This window comes from Galleria mellonella, unplaced genomic scaffold (genome assembly GCF_026898425.1).
Source record: "Galleria mellonella isolate WM207_F2 unplaced genomic scaffold, CSIRO_AGI_GalMel_v1 utg90, whole genome shotgun sequence".
Classification (NCBI taxonomy): domain Eukaryota; kingdom Metazoa; phylum Arthropoda; class Insecta; order Lepidoptera; family Pyralidae; genus Galleria; species Galleria mellonella.
In genome coordinates this window covers 796,614-816,620 of record NW_026442172.1, presented here as the reverse complement: position 1 = coordinate 816,620, position 20,007 = coordinate 796,614, and the positions used below count along the sequence as shown (strand labels likewise).

The following is a 20,007-nucleotide window of genomic DNA, read 5'->3' as shown; positions in this document are numbered from 1 at the left end:
TGGGCACCTCTTTCTTTCACGTGAGCGTCGTAAGACGTATTTAAGGGAATTTAATAGCTGAGGGATAGGCAGCAGCGTCTCACTTAAAACATCACCAAAGCTTAACTGCGGTTACCAACTCACGTACCAAGCGTGGCAACTATTGGCAAAACTTCCCTTATGAGGATAGCCTATGTTCAGAAGTTAACGGCCGATATGATAATGATGATAGTAATTTGGTGCTAAAAAATTATCCTAATTCCTTTTATTATACTTTTTTTTTAGAATTTATTTATCTTATTGTTTCTTTGATTTTTAATCAGCGGTGTGTATTTCGCAATCTTGGGTAGGTGAAGATTTTTCTGATCGTGTAATTTTGGCGAAAAACTCTTGAAAGTTTTTGGAGAAAAGTAAAATAGATTTAGAGAAATTTGCTTATTTTTTTAATAGTTATGGTATTTGTAAAGTATAAAGAGGTAGCAAAACAGAGAATAGAATAGGTAAGATAAGGAGATGGTAATAGGAGATAAGTTAATAGGAGGATAAAAAACAATGACTTTTTTCATTAAAAGTTCTGGAAATCGTATAGATTTGAAGAAAAAATATTTGAGGTTTAGGTAAAAATCAAATAACAAAATAAATAACAATCTTGTCGTTTACTAATTGTGCTAAATATAGAAAAACAGAATTCGTGTAATTGTTGATATGATTTACATTTAATAAAAATATAATATCACACTAAAACATTTTGAAGCTATTAGCTACAACACTCTACAGATATGTTTTTGAATGAAAATAAATGTCTAACAATTAAATAAATGTAATTCACAAATTTTAATATATAATAAATGCTACACATAATTATACACGAACCTAAAAATAAGCACTAGTATGCTTTTTTAATAGATATGTATAATTAATATTGTCAAAACATAATTATATATTTACGCAATTTTTATTATTGAATAATTTTATTTCAAAAGTACTAATATTTATTTGTAGACAAGTAAATTGTACATAGTCACAAATACGGTGGTTGATAATCCGAATATTTTAATTAAAATACCAGCATCTAAACAATACATATCGTACACAGAAAATCTAGGTGGGTTATCTTCTAATAACTTTAACATTCTCTTAGTCTTCTCTCTTAGACGACCTAGAAACAAACAATGTTCTATTATTTTTACATTTGTACAGAAATACAATATGACACAGCAGCCAAAATACGAGTTAATTTGATGGTAGAAATAAAAGTATTTTGCTCATGTTTCTAATGCCAAGTAGTTGTGCTTGCATGATTGTGTTTCGGTTTGTAGAATGAGATATGGAAGTGCATTACAGATTATATTATTTCTTATTTCTAGGGACTAAATTTTATGTTTATTAACATTTTGCTCCTCAGAAATGGATGTCATGTTTAAAATACTTTGCCATCATAATGATGCTGGTTCATGTTTATAGATCATAGTAATTGCTTTGTAACAGGCAGCTTGTTGTTTTATTCACTATTTAAAACACTCTATTTTTCTTACTGAAACACAAATTGTTCTATCTTTCAAGTTGAAGTAAATAATAGACATACAAAATTTCACTAAAATTGGTCGAATGGTATCAGAAATAGTCATGATACTGTTTTTTTTTTATAAATCTTTTTTATAAATCTAAGACAGATTGAGGGTACAAATATTGTATAGTTACCGTCATAAGAGTACGTTCCCAAGAGTGTTATACACAAAAGCTTCGTTTCTTTTACATTTCTTAGGAATTGTTCAGAACGAAAGCATACGAAGATAGACGTGGTTAAATCAAGTACTGTCAAGCCCACTGTTGCTAGAGCTTCGTAGTACTTTATAATCTGAAACATTAATTGAGGTTACAATAATATTAGTTCCCATAAGTATTTATTCAATTTATATTGCGGGAGGAACGAAAGAACTGTTAGTAATGGGACAAAAGTGCTAATAATATATACTATCAGATCAACCTATACGCCGCACCCTTTGGAAAATTTTGTGGTTAATATTTTTTTATTACAAAGGTAGTAAACAAACATACATCCCGTCTTATATGCCTGCAATACCAGGAGTGACAAGTGCGCGTCGCCAATCTTGTATGTGTAATTTCTGGGGAATTAATTACAATAGGCCGCTCATGCTCATCTATCATCGCTTACTAGCGCGCCGCGAGCGAATACCGATAGCACAAACGGGGTCACCATTCAGTAATAGTCCATTTAAAATATATTTATATTATAGAGAAATTTACTGAAATATATTGTTATGTCAAAACATGAATCTATTTTAGCGAGGTCGACATAGATATTTTGATTTCAAAATATTTTTTTAAGCAGTTTTTATGGGTATGGAACTATTATATCTTCATATGTAAGAAAATAAGTTTATGCTGACAGTACGAGTAAATGGTCTCAAAAACTTCAGTAGCACATGCAGAAATCTTAAATGTTAAATTAAAAAATGTTGATGAAAATAGTCAGCAATTTTGGCAATTTGTATGTCTAATATATAATTAATATGTGATAAAGTTAAGAGTCACGCTTTTGGTAATAAAAATATAGGTACTTACGTGCTTTTGCAGAAAGATGATTACAAATCCGAAAGTAAAAAACATAAAAGAGAGATACTTTATCAGAAAATTTAAAATCTGAAATGAAAGCAAATAGTAATTATTGACTAGTCGACTTTACAATCCTATAATCTTATTCTAACAAAATAAATGAAAAATTTGTAACAATAGATAGATGGATGAATGTTTGTTTCTTTTTCATACAGTAATTTTTGAATGAATTTGGATTTAATTTGAATTTGAAATGAAATTTGGTACACGGGTAGGTTATATCCTAATTTAGCACATAGGGTACTTTTTTATGTGTGGGCTTTTATATAAATTAAACTAGTTGATCCTACCACCAGTTACCGGGTCCATTTTATCTTACGGAGGTAAAAAATATATTTTTCGATCAAAGTTAGAGCAAAAAACACACATTTATAAAATTTTATGAAAATCATTTGAGATATTATAGAGATTAGCTCAAAGTCAGTAAATTAAGTACCTAAGTAATTAGGTTCAGTATCCAAAATTGTTTAAAACTTCTTTCAAGAATCGCATATGTATTTATTTATAATATAAAAAAAATTATAATACATACCTGGAATTTATAAATATCTTGGAAAATAGAGTAACTTTCTAACAATTCCTTTAAATATACATCGATATCACATAATACCAAGTTATGGGCCTCTCTTGTTAATTTTATAAAGAAATTCTTTGTTGGAGCTTCGATTTTACTCATCAATTTGGGCCCATTATATAGTTTTAAATGATTGATAATTATACCATTAACCAATTGTATCCGTATGGTAAAATAAAACAATAGATTTGTAAAATGTGCAAATTCTAGCATGTAAACAATTTGAAAGTATGTCGTTCCAATTGCTAAAACAGCGAGTTGGAGATCATTTATACATACAATTAAATAAAGTATGATGTATGTACTTAGTAGTAGTGTTATAGTTGCTAAATTGAGTCTGTACATTATGATATTCAATGTTTTGTTATGACTAGTTTTCATAACATGTTCAACTTTTTGCAACTTTATATAAAATTTTGCATTAGCTTCGCTGTTTACAAATCTTACATGAATTACGTTACTATAAAGTAAACACCAGTGTAACACAATAATTACCAAACACGAATTGTAAACGTAATAATCCTCGTAGAAATTCTTTAAAATCATTTTCGACATTAGTGTGTACAAAACTGTGGCGATCGCTGTCAAAATAATTGTATAAATCCTTTGGTATAATGTCGGTTCTGTTACAAATCTGTGTTTGGAATCTACTCGATAACATCCTAAAGCCATTTGAACGCGTTCTAGTGGTGCAAACATCTTCATGAACTCTTCATCTAATATGTCTTTTGAAAGATATTCAGTAGACATTGTAATTTATATTAGACTATGTGCAAATCATGAAACTGTACAATATTTTTTTAAGTAATAATTAAAATATTATTATTTATATTTTATTTATTTAAACGTTACAATGTGGCAAATTGCAATAATACTATTGAATAATTAGCTGTAAAAACAAGAAAGTTGAGTGGTAGTTGAGTATTTAATGTAAAAATATCATAAATGGATATTATACACTTTTTTTCAACGAGTAATGACAGCATTTGCTTTGCAGTTGTCCTGGTTTTGTCTGAAACAAATATATACTTAGTGAAATTATTATAATATATCTATATAAAGTATATGAAAGTACTAATCAGTATTTGTGTAATAAATTAAATACATTCATGTTTATTGTTAATATATTTTATTGTTAATTAACATTTACATCTATTGACACCCTACAACATTTTTAAGGGCATCACTTCATCTGGCAGCGGTTCCCCTCACAAAGCAGTTGCACCAACTGAATTTATGTTATTATTATGGTCGAAATATAAGTGTTTCTAACGTATATCACAATCATGAAAATAGGTATTTTATAAATTTTATAACAATTGCAATGTAATACAAACGAACAACTGTATTTGGATAGATGTATGTATTTAGGTCGGCTTAATTAGAATTTAATTCCGGCATTTAAGTGAACTTAAGTAATGAAAAAGTCGAATATGGTGTAATATAACATGAAATCTACTATCTAACTAGTATAGCCTAATTACTTTATTTAATTTTTATTTATAAATGTAACAAAATCGAAATTCTTAAAAAAGTACCATAGTGCATATACGTACCATCACTGTATGATAACAGGTTAATATTAAGTTCCCGACAAGTTTTTAACTTTGAGCTTAAAATTTCACCCAAGAAAGACATAAAAATTACTAATATAGCCAATCCTATCATATATGGAAGTAGAAACATGGTGACGAATGTGAAGTCGCCGCTCGTCTGTCAAACAAAATAAATTGTAGTATTTGTTATTATAATAATAGCATTATTTTTTCATTGTTGTATACTCATGGCATACAATCAAATTTCTAGATTATATTGTAAATTTGAAAAGTCTTAAATGTCGAATTTCCTGCGGCATCATTTCGGTATACAACGACGTTTTGAAACCAGTGGTAGAATTACAATTTAAAAATGTATGCGCTCTAGTTTATTTATAGGTTGTGATATACTTCTACTGCGGTTATGGCGACTATTTTGAGATTCCAGCTGAGCTCCATGAGGAGAGTTATTTCGTTTCATGAATATTATCATTAGTTTTGATTCGATATGTGCAATGCCGTTGGTGTTGTGGCTGATTATAGGCGGCGGTAGTCACTTACTATTAGGTGAGCCGCATGCACATTTGCCCCGTGTTGTAAAAAAAAAAATATTCATCTCCAGATATCCAACTAGAAAGTATGTCTTTTAACATCTGATCATCGTCATTTCAACCATTTTCCGTCCACTCCTGAACATGGGCTTCCTATATATCCATATCCATGGGCTATATATAGACTGCAATAAAGAACGGTCCCACCTGCACCTACTGTCTCCCTACAATGCATTTGAGGTCGTCATTCCATCTAATGGGGGGTTGTCCTACGTCGAGTTTGCCCGTACGGGGTCACCACTCAAGAACCTTTCTTCCATGTTACTACTAATTCTGTACAACTAAAGATAACTATTTCGAGATAAAAGAATTTACTCATGTAAAAAAATAATCCGTACCTGTTCTTTGATCGCAGACACCGTGATCTGTATTGTTAAAAGATCCCAAGTAATCACGTGACATGTGAAAATAAAAATCTGAAATGTAGAAGGCATAACTTATTAGAGTAATAATATGTTTCTTACATATGTTTCAAGTAGATACACATTTTTAAGATGTTTACAATTTATAAGATAAAAGTGATAATGTACTAGAGTATTTTACAATAATTACTGTTATAAGTTCAGTAGGTTTATTAAAGTAGAATATATAGAATATATAATATATATATGTAAACTACTACTATTCTTAATAATGCTAAATTAGTAAAAACTACACCTTATACATTCCATTTTTTTCACTATGATGCGTTCTTTTTTAATAAAATAGCCAAATTCCGTACCCGTTCTCAAGTCACTATTACTACTAAGTATAAATAGGTACTTAGTTATTTTTATTAGAATTTCATTTACCTACATTTTATTTGTATAGATTAGTCTTAACATTCTTCTGACTTCTGAATTAGACTTGGCAATTCTATAAAATAATAATACACTCACCTCAAATTGAAAAACAGTAATAAAATCTGACAAAGTATCTAATACACTATGTATCCCGAACACTAAAATATTTCGTGTTTCTTCATCTATGTTCTTTGAGTCCGACTGACAGGTAATTGAGTTTTCATTTCTTTGTTTCTTTTTAATATTATCCAACAATTTATTTATGTATGTTATTCTTATAATAACGATAAACATTATATAAAATGATAGTAAAATTTCCACGTATTGTCCTACGTTCAGTGTCAGAGTAAAATATAGAGACAAAGTGAAATCTTTTGTTAAATATGGAACTCCTGTAAATATTAATACTGCACTGTAAATTAAAAGTAGAAGTAATAAGACTTGTAATAGAAATGAGGTCCTTTTGTTTAATGATTTTTTATCTTGCATATTTAAAACACGATCGATATTCTGTAACTTCACATATAATTGACTGTTTACTTCATAATTCAAGAAATTGTTACGCCACATTATAACAAAGCACAACACGTAGTGCAGTATAATGCCCAATTTATAAAAAATATTAGAAGAGCTGGCTTTCAAATTAAATTCACAATTCACTGCAATATCGCAGGTGCATATTAAATTCAATAACATTAACATAATACTGTAACCCTTCCAAAACTTGGTTTTACTTGTAACAAAATTATATTTAATATTAACACGATTAAAACCTATTAAACTTTGAAAGATATGTATAGGTTGAAATATTTTAGCGAAATCATCGTCTAAGATATCTTTAAATAAATTTTCTTTGGTTTTGAAGTTTATCATTTTATTTGTTGGTTTATACGACTTGATTTACCAGCAGATTATTTCGATGGAGATTCCGAAACGTATATATGATTGTCAATCAATAGTTATCGTTAATAGATTTTTAATTTACCGTAATGCCGAAGTATTAATAGGTACATATACTATATACGTAAAAATGTCTGTATAGTATTTTATCTGTTTTCATTTTTTTTTGTTAAAACGTTGATTAAATTGATTTTAATTAAAATGTAAAGATAACAAATTAAAAAGGTATTAATGTCTTTTACATAAATCAGAACCATTTTATTTATATTATTATTTGGATTCATTAGTTGTGTCTTTAATTTCGGTAATTACCTAAGGTAATACGTATTTATCTATCCGTCCATTTCTAAGGTTTAGTAAAACCGTTTAAAAGTTTATTCTGAATGTCTTTGCAAGTACCTAGCGTCCGTTACGAACATAACATAATTAACTATAATTTTGAAAATAAGTATCTATATGTCTTTGAGTTTAAAATGAAACTGAAAGGGTATCAGATTTTTACTTCTACAGAATTAGGCGTAATAAGTGCCTCGTGATTGTAAGGCGAAATTTAGTGATAGGTATATTGGGAATCTGAAAATAATTTTTGAACCTTTCGTACCTATTTTTTTTTCTTTTCTTTGACTTTTCGTATTTAATCGATCATGTAATCCTGCTGTTTATAGATATGTAAAGTGCAAATATTGCAATAAGTGTTCAAAAATATCTACCTACTTAAGTAAGAAGATAGATACATACATACATTATTTAAATCTACCTAAAACTTATAAATTTCTTTGTAAACTTACAAGCGTATCTCAGCTTTATTGTTATATTATAGGAATAAATATAATGGTATAGGTATAATAAATATAAAGTACATTTTAATATATATTAATTTTTGTGTCCCTTGAGGCCGTAAATCGTTTTCATTCAGCCTATTAGTCACTGTATTATTCCTACCAGTTTTAAAATAATTGTGTTATAAGTCAAGGGCATACAATATAAATTATTACTGGTGGTAGTGTAATAATGGAATGCAGGAAATATTTTGGTTTTAATAAACTAATATATGCATGATAAAATTATAGGTTTGTCAAGTAGGTTATTTTTTATACAGGGCTTTCTCTACTACCTTCTTAATATGCCTGTTCTGTATCCTATATTTTATTGTAATATCCCATCCTTTAAACCAAAACAAGATACCCATATTAGCTATTTAGAAACAAAATCTATCAGGAAATAATTACGATAGTTTCTTGGGATATCCACGTGGAGGTCGTCGTGTTAACAGGGAATATTGCAAGTAATGGGACTTTTCCTCTTTATTAACAACTTTATCTCTTCATACTGACTATTCGTTGCTTACCAATTTGTTACTAGTTTAACTCGCTCCTCGCTAATCGTCGTTGGTGGAACAAGATATACCTACACTTACATTACGCCGTCTACGACGATTATTACCTATTTTCTGTAAGTGCTTCATATTTTATTTACGAAACTTTACATAAGTTATCATATACAAATAATCAGTCTTTCAGAAGTTACCCCAATTGATTGCACTATTGCTTACAATAAAAATATTTGTTGTAAAGGATGAAAGAAAATTGTAAGGAGAAAATGTATTTCTTGAAGTCAACAAAAATAATATATTATTTTCAAATTTTGACTGGAACTTCGCGAGTAATAGTAAAAGAAGATAAAATATCTCCAAGACCTATATATTGGTTTTTGATAACAGGAATGTTGTCTATGCACATGGCGTATAGAACTGTTGTGGTTCATATTGATCATACTAATCTGCAAAAAGTTTTAAGATTTTTCTCATTCGTGGGATTATACTACTACTATACAATTAATATTATCGTTACACGCAAACTCGCATGTAGATTATTTAAAACGTGTTTAGATATAGATGGTTATCTCAAGAGTATTTCCGTAGTTGTGTCCAAGTTTAAAGGAATAGATCATTTGGATATAATCTTGATTATAAGCTTAATTTTAAATATTACTTTCGTTATAAATTTTCTTTCGGAATATGAAAGATTTAAAGAATTAGACATATGGATTTTACCTTTTTATAACAGATTTTTATTATCTGTCATTCAAGATTTTGATCTTTTACTTTGGTTAAAGGTTTGTAATTTTTTGAAAATTAAAATACAAGAATTTAATAGATCGTTAAAAAATAAATACTGTAAAAGACCTAATGTTATACAAAAACCACAAAATATATTTTTTGTTAACGAAAAAAGAATGAAGTGCCAGAATACAGATATTGAGAAGTATGTTCACATTTTAGAAAGAATTGTGCACTCTCACAATATGCTAAAAGAGCTTTACAAATCACCAGTAAGTGTGCTTTATATAATTTTCGTATAGACTTTTAAGCAATTTTTGCACTATAAGTTTGCGTGGTACCAGTGAGTAATGATAAGTGAGAATTAAATCAAGTCAGTGGGCCTGTCGTGATAAATTCACCAGGACTTAACCAAGATGGTTTTCATAAGTCTATATGACAAAACATATAGTTAATAATAAAACTACTAGCCCTTTCTGCTTTAGTCTGAAGGATTAGAAAATTAAAATGGCAATAGGCTGGCCGAATGAAAAGACATTTCGCATAAGCCGACAAAGGGTGGATAGAAAGGTTTATGAGAAGCGACTTCATAAAGAAAGTCTAATTATGGGACGATCCATATATTATTTATCAAAGTATAAATGAAATTTGGGAAACCTGTCATGCATAATTAATTCAGTTACAATTTTTTTATCGAATTACAGATATTTTTCTTCAACATTTCATCTTTCTTATGGTTTATATTACGTGTTTATGAATTACTACTAGAAATAAATATGAATGTGAGTATATCTTTTCTAATTAGGAGATTAATTTCCATATAATACAATTTTCAAGGTGGGGGGGGGGGAGGGAGAGGGCAAGAGAGGGCTTCGACCAGTACGTATGATCAGTCTCTATGTTTGTTCTGGCATCACGCAAAAAACTATTGTACCAAATTGGATGTAGGGTTCACCCGAATTAAAAAAATCGGTTGAATATTTTTATATATTTGTTACTTCATAATTCCGTCAGTTTTAAACCGATTTGGATTTGGTTTTTTTATCTGAATGGATTTTATATACAGATATTACTTACAGATTGGACCCATAGAAATTTTATTAAAATTGGTTCAGTAGTTTAGTAGTTAGCTTACCTAACCAGCCTACCAGCGTTCAGAAATCACCACATCTTCTTATCTATAATACCTCAAAGTTTAAAGACGAAGGTGTTTAACCAGTACGTGTCGTTAGTGATGACCTATGGAACCGAAACATGGTCCTACACTATTTCCTTTATGCAGAAGCTTCAAATTACTTAGCGAGTTATGGAGAGGGGTATGTTCAGATTTTTTTTACGTGACAGAAACCGAAAGGACGGTATCAGCAAAAGAACCAAAGTGACCGACATAGCCCGAAGAATAAGCAAGCTGAAGTAATAATGGGTCGGTCACATAGCTCGGAGAATCGACAACTGATGAGGAAGAAATGTTACCGAGTGGCGAGTCCGTACGTGTAAACGCAGTTTAGGACGACCCCCCCACTAGACGGAGTGACGACCACAAATATATTGCAGGGAGTCAGTGGATGCAGGTGGCTCAGGACCGTTCTTTATGGTAATCTATGGAGGAGATGTATGTTCAGCGGTGGTCAGATAATGGTTGATATATCGATGATGATGAAAAGTATAACAATATTACTAAAATGTCTTTTTTTTTTTAATATAAAACTTAGAATGGTAAACAAGCTGACCGCCCACCTGATGGAAAGTGGTAACCGTTGCCTATAGACATGAGCAGTACCATGGACATAACAGAGTATACTGTTTCGCCCATGACACCCCCCATGCGTTACCATTCCTGAGGACTCAGGTGTTATTCCTCTGTATCCAGTAAATTTACGCCATATCCCACCCTTCAAACCGAAACACAGCCATACAAATACAACTGCTTCACGGTAGAAACACGAATGGGACAGAGGTACCCAATCAATCGACTTTTATACAAAATCTCCTTCTGGTATGTCACATAATGTCTTATTTTTAGGGAAATCTTTGGTGGTGTTTCAACAATCTACTGACGAAGAATTTAAAAGATTTCTTGATTATAGCAGCTCTTAGTATCTCAGTTGAAAGTTTTTTTTTGGAATTGGATAATACACGAAACATATGCTTAGAAATTTTGGATTACCATAATGAAAAAAGTAAGTAAATTTATAAATATTGGGTGTTCTATAGATATAGAATGGCAAAAAGATTTTATTTCAGTGCAACAAGTATTTTTATTTTTTCTATATATATAGGTATAGGCTCTATAATGGTATACATCTCTCATAGCATTAATAATTCATTATCATCCATTAAAAAAAATAATGCACAATACCACGCACACGTGAATGTGTAAGTACACTGCATAGATACTAATGTGAAGTAAGACTTTTTGTCTTTTGCCAACAAAATATCATTCGTTTATAATAATAATAGTGAATTATTATAATTATTATTTTTATTGTTCTAGGCAAACATTATGAAACAGCGAACAAGATTATTTGGTTAATCGACGAAATGCCTTCTAATTATAATTTTTTCGGCTTATTTGTATTGGATGGAAAACTGCCGTTTCGTATTATTGCGTTGTTTTCCACTTATATTGTAATTTTAATACAATTTGTATTTATGTAGGTTTTACGAGCATGTCCGAACTATGATAGAGGCAACGTAGGTTTGATATATTTTATGTTTAGTAATTAAAAATTTTTGGAAATTAAAATTTAAATACGTCATCATATGATTATATATATATATATATATATATATATATAATCATATGTATATATATATATCTGTAACGTTATGTATTATAGTAACGTATGTTAACATTAACTGTTTATGTAGTATCTAATTGCTTATAGTGTTGTTGTTATTTATGGAGTGGATCATGATTCATTGCATTAAGAAATTCCTAAATTATAGATTTATATGTGTATTTTTATAATATATTGCAAAATGTAAGTTATTATCTGTATCCTGTCCTATTGTTCTATCTATTACCTATCTAGGTTTCAGAGTATTGGATAATGCTACGTGCATAAGGCAATTAAAAAATAAACAGCAACTCTAGTAGTAATGCAATAATGCATAATATAGTTTGCGCACCGCAGGGCGCTTCATCAGTATGTTTACTTGCCACATATAATGCTTATAATTTTAAACAAACATCCGATCTGACAGTAGATAGGCACATACACGTTATTTTAATTCGTGCTATATAAAAAAAAGACATAGTTTAAACAACCTTTTTATTAAATCAACAAACTATGTATTATTTTCTATTTGTATAAATATATCCATACTTATATACAACAAAGAGCATTAAAATAATATCTAAAAATGTCGAAGAACACTTATGACAACCACAACATTCATTAAACCAAATTTAATAATAAATTTAAATTGTGCTTGGACAATGAAAATGTTAAAAATATTGTTACTTTGTTATTTTTATCAAATACAGTCATATAGAAAATATTAAAAGGTTTTGGGATTAATTTGTCCTAGTAACAACTGCTTAACTTATATGTATAAAAATGAAGTTTGTTCACTTAGTAGAATAGTTAAAGGTTATTAATCAATCATAGTAAAAGGTCAAATAGAATTACATAAGTATGTATTTTGATATATATTCCCCATGTTATACTTTTTTTTTATAAATATCATGCCAGAGAAACAGAAATAAAGCGAGTTGGATGGAATTGGTAAAATTAAATATTTGTATAAAAAAATGAATAACTGAGTTATTTAGGTCACGTGGTAAAATACCCGTTTCATTCACGTTAATTTACAATACAATATTTAGGTATAAGGTTCTAATAAGCAAAACGCAAGTTCTCTTTGAATCCCAACTTGTCCAAAGCTGGGTTGCAGGCGAAATTAATCATAGGCGGGGGACCGCACATTAGCACTATGACGTCATCGGCAGGCGGGAACAGGTGATTTCGGATCATCTCATCGTTAATGAAACCAGTACTGTACTTCCATCCTGTAATTTTAATTAAATATAAATATTTCCCGAGTTTGAGAAATCAGACAACTATCATATGGGACACAACAACAAACATATTATATCTTTTTTAATTTTATGGTACCATTCAAACAACCTACATCCGAATTAATTAAGATAGTAAAAAATAGTTGAATCGGGAATGGAACTCTATACCTCATTTATATAAAGTCACAAATCTCTGTCAGAGATAAGTCCACCCTTGCTCACAATATTTATAAATGCATTAACAATGTAATTTACAAGTGCAATAAAGAATATATATATATATATATATATATATATATATATATATATATATATATATATATATATATATATATATATAAAACCATTTAAAATACACAATCGGGTCTCAAATCTTTTTAGGATTTTTTTTCATTGCGTTAAGTCCCGATTGTGTATTTAAAATGTGTAAACAAAGCGTAAGTTTAAAATAAACTATAAAAAATTAGACAATTAATACGACTCAGAATTTGAGTTAATTTACAAAGTTACTTTCCTAACTTAACCTGACTGAGAACCAAATCCGGGACCTCGTTTCAAAAGCCGTCCAAATAACAGTCATAACAACATTTATTTTGGTATTTTGCATATTTTTTTAGTTTCATATTTATTTAGTAATGGACTTCTAAAAAACTTCTTGATTGGTCTAATTTTTTCTCAATGTAATGTGTGTACAAAACATCTGATTATTTATTTGTATACGTGTTCACGTTTGACATAATTTTGACAAAACAAATAGATGTATTTGTTACATGATTAATATTATTTAAAATCCATCCACAGATATTGCTGTCAGTCGTCTCTGATATACCTCTTATTGTCATTATTACATGTATAGATAAATCTTATTTAGAGATACATGAACGACTTCACGTATTTCCTCTTATCTCTAATTGAGGATTATATTATATAGATCTTAAGCACGGCACTTGTATATGATAGCTAGTCATCTTAGATCGAGATCGCTTTACGTGACTACGTTATCAGTAAATAGAATTACTTCAAATAACATAATAGAGTACTTAAAGAGAAATGTAAAATAAATATGGTATACATATCTAAGGTAAATAAATTCTTAATGATAACCTAGAATCGTATTGGATATTCTCCGTATTAATAATTACTATATTATATTATATTATCTCTATGGATTATTTTTTTCATGTGTAAACCTAATCTACGTGTATTAAATACTATTTATTCCAAAATGATTTGTAGATTTACTTAGTATCAAATGTACAATTATTAAAATAAAATAAAAAGTAATATATCTGTATTATTGATATATCAAATAGACATTGTACGTGTAGCATGGGTGTAGCAGTTTTAACAAGATGTGGTATCAGAATTTAGAAAAAAAAAAGTTTTGTATATTAATACTAACCTTCATTAGCTCTGTCGATAGTATACCACAGTTTAAACTGCTTTGGGTGTTCACGTTGGTACTTCTCTAGCTCGTTTCTAAGCAGGATATCTTGCTCGCTCTGATTGGCAAACAGCAGGCGCAGCTCCGTGTTATCATTGGGCTCTTGGCATATGTGTCTGATGAGTTGGAGCATTGGCGCGATGCCAGTACCACCTGTAAAGAAAGCTTAGGTGTCACATATAACAAGTATATAATTTAACACAGGTAGATAATAAATGAGCCAAGAAAATGTCAACTCGGCACATCTGTTCTGCAATTAAACATACAGTAAAATTGAAGTCATTGTTGAAATTATTAATGCAACAGCAATGTATATTTTATCTGTATTTATAGTAAGACTAAAGCTTCTTTGATCATAGATTTAGCTAGTTAGGTCAGTTATTCTCAATTCTGAGTACTCTTAAACCACAGGTAAACTTAGTAAAGTCAATCTGTGAAGAAATAACATATTAATCAAATATATTACATGTTGCATTTGTATGTGCTGAGTGACTGCTGAGTGACAAATTTTGGCATTAAAATAGGCTCAAAAAAGATTTCCAATCACATATTAAGGGCACAATAGATTTGAATTAAATAAGCTACATAGACTCACCATATCCTATACTTTCTAATACTTTGAACAATTTATTCCTGCAAATGCAATGATCAAACGTTTTTAAAGCCTGTATCATATTTAACTGCTGGCCAAATGCTTTGTTATTGTATCTAAAAGTATTAACTAAATACATTCTATATTTATTGCTCTCCATTATTTTATATTATTCAAGAAGAAATTCTAAACTATTACTATAAAACTACAGTAGATAAATTATTATTTTACCTGCAATCATATTAAGTTTCTTTGTCACAATTTTGAGTGGTGGATCTTTTCTCAACTTCTTGATTAAGAATGTACCCTTTCCTGCATATTGCAGCCTTCCAGATGGTCCACGAACGTCAATTGTTTCCCCGAGTTTCAAGTTTTCCAAATATTGTGATAATTTACCACCATCAGGAAATTTAGGGTGGACATTTTTGAAGTAAACCTGATAGAAAACAAGTAATAATTATATGAAAATGTAAATTACTTGCTCGGTTTAATGATAATTTGACAAAATTTACAGAAAAATCTAAATACCCAAGATTTATTTTTCACTACTTTTTACTTCGTGACTTCGTCCACGTAAAAGCGAAAGGTATATTGATAAACTTGGATAAAAAGTGGCCAAGTCTTTTCTATCTCAAATATTGCATCATGAAGATGCTTGGTTGAGCCTGTTAAGGTGCAAAAAGGTAACAAACTCACTTTCACAATTATAATATTAGTAAGGATAGTTAGTGTATGTGTATTTGAAGTTAGTTTATTTATATATACATAAAAAAAAATACATTTTTTTAATGTAAGAATTTTCTGGGACAAGAAGGCATCTTTCTCCTAAAAAAATATACGTGTAAATAGTGTAACTAAATATTATAATAATACATTTGGGATTAATGAAATCCCCGTAAGGGTATGATTCCCTACAAAGTAAAATAAAAATTGCGTTATTAAAAATATATGTGAGCACGAATTGGATAGACCATGGTTTAGTATAAAATTTTTTGTAGAAATCTGACATAATCTCTAATTAATTTTTTATCACTGTTAAACAAAGTACACAAAGATACCTAGATAGATAAACACTGTATCTAGATAATGGCGGCGAAAGTATGAATTTTTGATTATAATTTTACAAGTAGTATTATTTTATAATTACAAATACCTAAAGAATGTGAAACGGATCATTAAATATCAATAATATAAATTCAATTCTCATTATACTGATTTTTTAATATTAAAAATTCATTATTCTTTTTAATATAACTATAAGTAATAGATAAATATGCTAATGCCCACTTAATGGAAAGTAGTAACCGTTTGTCTATAGACATTAACAGCATCATCTCTGGCGTATTAATTTCCACAGGAGGGGCCTAGCTTCTTCACAAAGGTACATTACATACTCTGAGACATGTTTTTCTCATAGTGGAAAGTTTCTTACGCATCCTGGAGTGGATATCAGACAATTATCACGGCTTCCCCTTAAATATACCTATGAGCATTTTAGACATCATGGACATGATGATAACATTATCCTCATGTGTATTATTTCTAAGGATTAAAGGTGTTATGCTTCTGTACTCTCTAAATTTTGCTGCCATGTTTCACCTTTAATACCAATGCAATAATTCAATATTGTGACACTAATTACTTATTTTACAATTTGTTTGACATAAAAACAAGAAAATATGTTAACATTATAAAATCTGTTTGGAAAAAGAATTACTTATAGTGTTGGTTGAAATGGTGCTAATCACTAATACAGGCGACAGTGAGTCAAATTAACAATACATACAATACATATTGACACTATCAACAGTGCTGAGTAACATATAAAATTATAATTAAATGTAGTAAATTGATATTTAATATTAATTATGATTCAATAACACTTTATACCTTAATAACCAAATCAACATAGCCCTTTTCATCATCACTTGATACTGGAGTATATGCTCTGATGACAAGGTCATCATCAATTTTTGCTGATAAATGTATATGTTGACCAATTGGTAAGCCTGGAATTGTGTAAAAAGCATTATTGTAAAACATATTCTTTTTAATTTCAATTTTATAACTATGAAGAGTCAGCTTTTTTAACATTCTATAATTTGATTATAGGGGTTTATCATTACAAAATTTTGTCACATTTATCTACATAATTTATTTTTAATTTAAAAAATAATTAAGACTATAGATTATCATGAAAAGTGAGTCATAGTTAACTTATGATGAATAACTTTTTAATAGAACATAGGAATATAGTGATATTTCATCATCATCATCATATCAGCCATTAACTGTGTTACTACTGAAGATATACTTCCCTATTTTGGGACATTTTGCAAATTAATGTCACACTTAGCAGACAGGTTAGTAACAACAGTTAAGTTTTGGTGATGTTTTAAGAGGAATGCTGCTGCCCATCCCTCGACCATTTAGTGATATTTAAATGAACAATATGTTACATCAAAAATTATGCTTACCTAAAACATGTTCACTAGAAGGTAAACCAAAACGGAACCTTCTTGTGTCATGACTGATCTCCTCCCGTTCAATAAGAGGCAATTTGTATTTTGTGTTGGGGTCTACTAAAGCAACAAGTTTATTTTGACTTTTTGTTGACTTTCTGCCCCATATAAAGTTCGCAACCACAGTAACAACTATGACCACTGCACCAACTCCTGCCACAATGGGTAAAACCTGGGAAAAATTTATAGAAGATAACTATATTAATTTCTTAGTCAATACTGGTGACTCCTGTAGATATATCGAAGATTGTTGGCACTTGTTGCAAATTGTAAAAAAAATTATATGCAAGAAAATAATCATATTACTTCCACATTTTTTGACAGATCACACTGATAACTTCACTGTATAGATTTATATTGTAATTCATCCTATGAGAAGATATTACCAAAGCAATAAATGTCATTGTTCATCTAATATGGCATAGTAATATTGTTACAAGTGTAAAATTCCATCTAAACCTGTTTAGATGTTTCGGTGGTTTACATAAACATTTTAAACATTAAACATTTGATTACATTAGTAATTAATGTATTATGATAAATATAATATATTTATTTATTTTTTTATTTATTATTATTTGACAAAAACACAAAGTTACAAATACAAAATACAATATAATCACAATTTTTTACCTGCAAATACTTATCCTAAAGTTTTTTGTTTAAAAGTAACATAAGTTTTAACCTATAAATGAGTTTTTAGCTGCCAGAGTGTCAAACTTATCAAAGAATAATATTTAGAACAAATGTGGCTAATTGATAATGAAATATATAGATTCAACATTAAAGTAATAAGCACATCATAGATATCTACTTATTGAGTACTTTGTATAGTTTGTAAATTATTTTTTTATCCAGGCCTATAATAGATTAAAATCTCAATTTAATCAAGTTTGGTAATGTACTTCCTTTATTTTATTAAGGTACTTCTTGTCTAATCATTAATAATAAAAAGGTTATATTAAGTAAATATGAAAAAACAACATACTGGTATTCCTTCAAATAAATCAGTAATTGCTAGTTTTAAATAACTCATATTTTCACTTTCTTATTATTAAAACACTTGCAAATTAGTAATAGTAATTTTTTAAACACTGAAAATACTTTTCTTCTGTTTCCTTGGTTGGACCCTAAGTATAGAGTCCATTAACCAGTGACTGATTTCAGAGATTCAACTTTAACTATTATAAATAACCTTGAACTTTTATCATGTAACTTATGATCATTTATTACCTACTTATCACAATATCACTGTGTCATACAAGACAATTGAATGTAGTAGACGGACGCTACAAATAATGTATTCACTACGTAATAAGGTACCACACCACAAAAAACTAGGAATACTTTACACTTGGTAGATTATTGAGTAATTATTACTAACCGCAATGCTTTCACTCATGTTTCTATTTCTACAGTTGAGACGTTAATGTTTATTAAAGTTGATTTATTCATACTTACATTGTCTTTGTAATATATGATAGAAATATCAAAGAAATGATAAGAAATATCAATAAATATCTAATCATAGATAATAAAAGACGCGAATCGCATATTTTACTTAGATTTCAGGTTACTTTCTACTTACGACTTTGGAGTTCATGTTGAAAGTCATCTTAATCCACTATTAATTACATCTAAAGACATTTAATTAAGTTTTTAAATATTATTTATTTAAATAATGAAATTATTGTGACACAGCGTAGATTTTTTTTCACAATGCAGTAAACTATTTAGTAGGTATTACTCAATAGAGCTTTGTTTGAACGACTTTCCGCACGCACGGTGTCCTAACTGCTCCAAACGAAAGCACAAGCTAGCAATTTATTTTAAATTCTTATGTATTTATGTACGGTTACCTACCTTTCACGGATTTGGAGATGACAATCACTACAAAAATAGATCGCAGTACTACCGAAAATTCACATCCACCTCGATAAATAAAATGAAAATAAGGGAAATAAAATAATTAATTTTAAGAACACCTATAAGTTTGTGATTATATTGTGAAATGACATTTTTTTCGGTAAATATATAACAACCTTAAATAAAGAATGTTAAATGAAATAAAGTAAAAAAATGCTATTAGCATTTAAATTTTAAATTTACGCGCGAATGAACCATTTTAGTTACAATAATTTTTAATCTTATAAAAAAAAAAGTAGGCAAGAGAAAGTCACTCGACGTAGTTTGTATTCTCCTCTTCATAACAGCAGAATTGTAATTGCGAAAATTATACGATATTTGCTGTCAATCTCGATTTTAATACATTTTAACTGTAAGACTAATTGGATTAATTTGCTTTATATCTTAATCGAAAACGTTTGAATATGTTTTATATTATTTAG

General features: G+C 29.0%; 3 protein-coding genes across 5 annotated transcripts; 1 reads left to right on the top strand and 2 right to left on the bottom strand.

The window, feature by feature from the left end:
* Window positions 1–756: 756 nt before the first annotated feature.
* On the bottom strand, window positions 757–4,023 carry LOC116412714 (uncharacterized). The gene is made up of 4 exons (XM_031907476.2): window positions 3,149–4,023; window positions 2,566–2,643; window positions 1,681–1,837; window positions 757–1,138 (listed from the first exon to the last, which is right to left on the bottom strand). The coding sequence occupies exons 1-4, from the start codon at window positions 3,938–3,940 to the stop codon at window positions 972–974; spliced, it is 1,194 nt and encodes a 397-aa protein (XP_031763336.2). The 5' UTR covers window positions 3,941–4,023; the 3' UTR covers window positions 757–971.
* A 5,760-nt stretch (window positions 4,024–9,783) lies between these two features.
* Window positions 9,784–11,767, top strand: LOC128202352 (uncharacterized). Its single transcript, XM_052902413.1, has 3 exons — window positions 9,784–9,859; window positions 11,101–11,257; window positions 11,572–11,767. Exons 1-3 carry the CDS (start codon window positions 9,854–9,856, stop codon window positions 11,733–11,735), a joined length of 327 nt encoding a protein of 108 aa, XP_052758373.1. The 5' UTR covers window positions 9,784–9,853; the 3' UTR covers window positions 11,736–11,767.
* A 568-nt stretch (window positions 11,768–12,335) lies between these two features.
* On the bottom strand, window positions 12,336–19,439 carry LOC113523361 (NADH-cytochrome b5 reductase 2). Of its 3 annotated transcripts, none has more exons than XM_026909302.3 (6): window positions 19,248–19,439; window positions 17,615–17,831; window positions 17,028–17,146; window positions 15,369–15,573; window positions 14,504–14,698; window positions 12,336–13,092 (listed from the first exon to the last, which is right to left on the bottom strand). In XM_026909302.3, the coding sequence occupies exons 1-6, from the start codon at window positions 19,272–19,274 to the stop codon at window positions 12,920–12,922; spliced, it is 936 nt and encodes a 311-aa protein (XP_026765103.1). In that variant the 5' UTR covers window positions 19,275–19,439; the 3' UTR covers window positions 12,336–12,919. The 3 variants fall into 3 exon arrangements, with proteins under 3 accessions (XP_026765103.1, XP_026765104.1, XP_026765102.1); XM_026909303.3 differs by lacking the exon at window positions 19,248–19,439 and adding an exon at window positions 19,044–19,148; XM_026909301.3 differs by lacking the exon at window positions 19,248–19,439 and adding an exon at window positions 18,648–18,817.
* Window positions 19,440–20,007: the final 568 nt, after the last annotated feature.

Coding starts and splice junctions, on each gene's coding strand:
- LOC116412714 (XM_031907476.2), bottom strand. CDS start 3,940: ATGTCTACTGAATATCTTTCAAAAGACATATTAGATGAAGAGTTCATG. Junction 2,644..3,148: donor AAGATATTTATAAATTCCAG/GTATGTATTATA, acceptor CTTTCATTTCAG/ATTTTAAATTTTCTGATAAA. Junction 1,139..1,680: donor GGGAACGTACTCTTATGACG/GTAACTATACAA, acceptor GTTTGTTTCTAG/GTCGTCTAAGAGAGAAGACT.
- LOC128202352 (XM_052902413.1), top strand. Junction 11,258..11,571: donor GGATTACCATAATGAAAAAA/GTAAGTAAATTT, acceptor TTATTGTTCTAG/GCAAACATTATGAAACAGCG.
- LOC113523361 (XM_026909301.3), bottom strand. CDS start 18,695: ATGAGTTATTTAAAACTAGCAATTACTGATTTATTTGAAGGAATACCA. Junction 15,574..17,027: donor ATGTTGATTTGGTTATTAAG/GTATAAAGTGTT, acceptor GTTTTCTATCAG/GTTTACTTCAAAAATGTCCA. Junction 13,093..14,503: donor TATCGACAGAGCTAATGAAG/GTTAGTATTAAT, acceptor TTAAAATTACAG/GATGGAAGTACAGTACTGGT.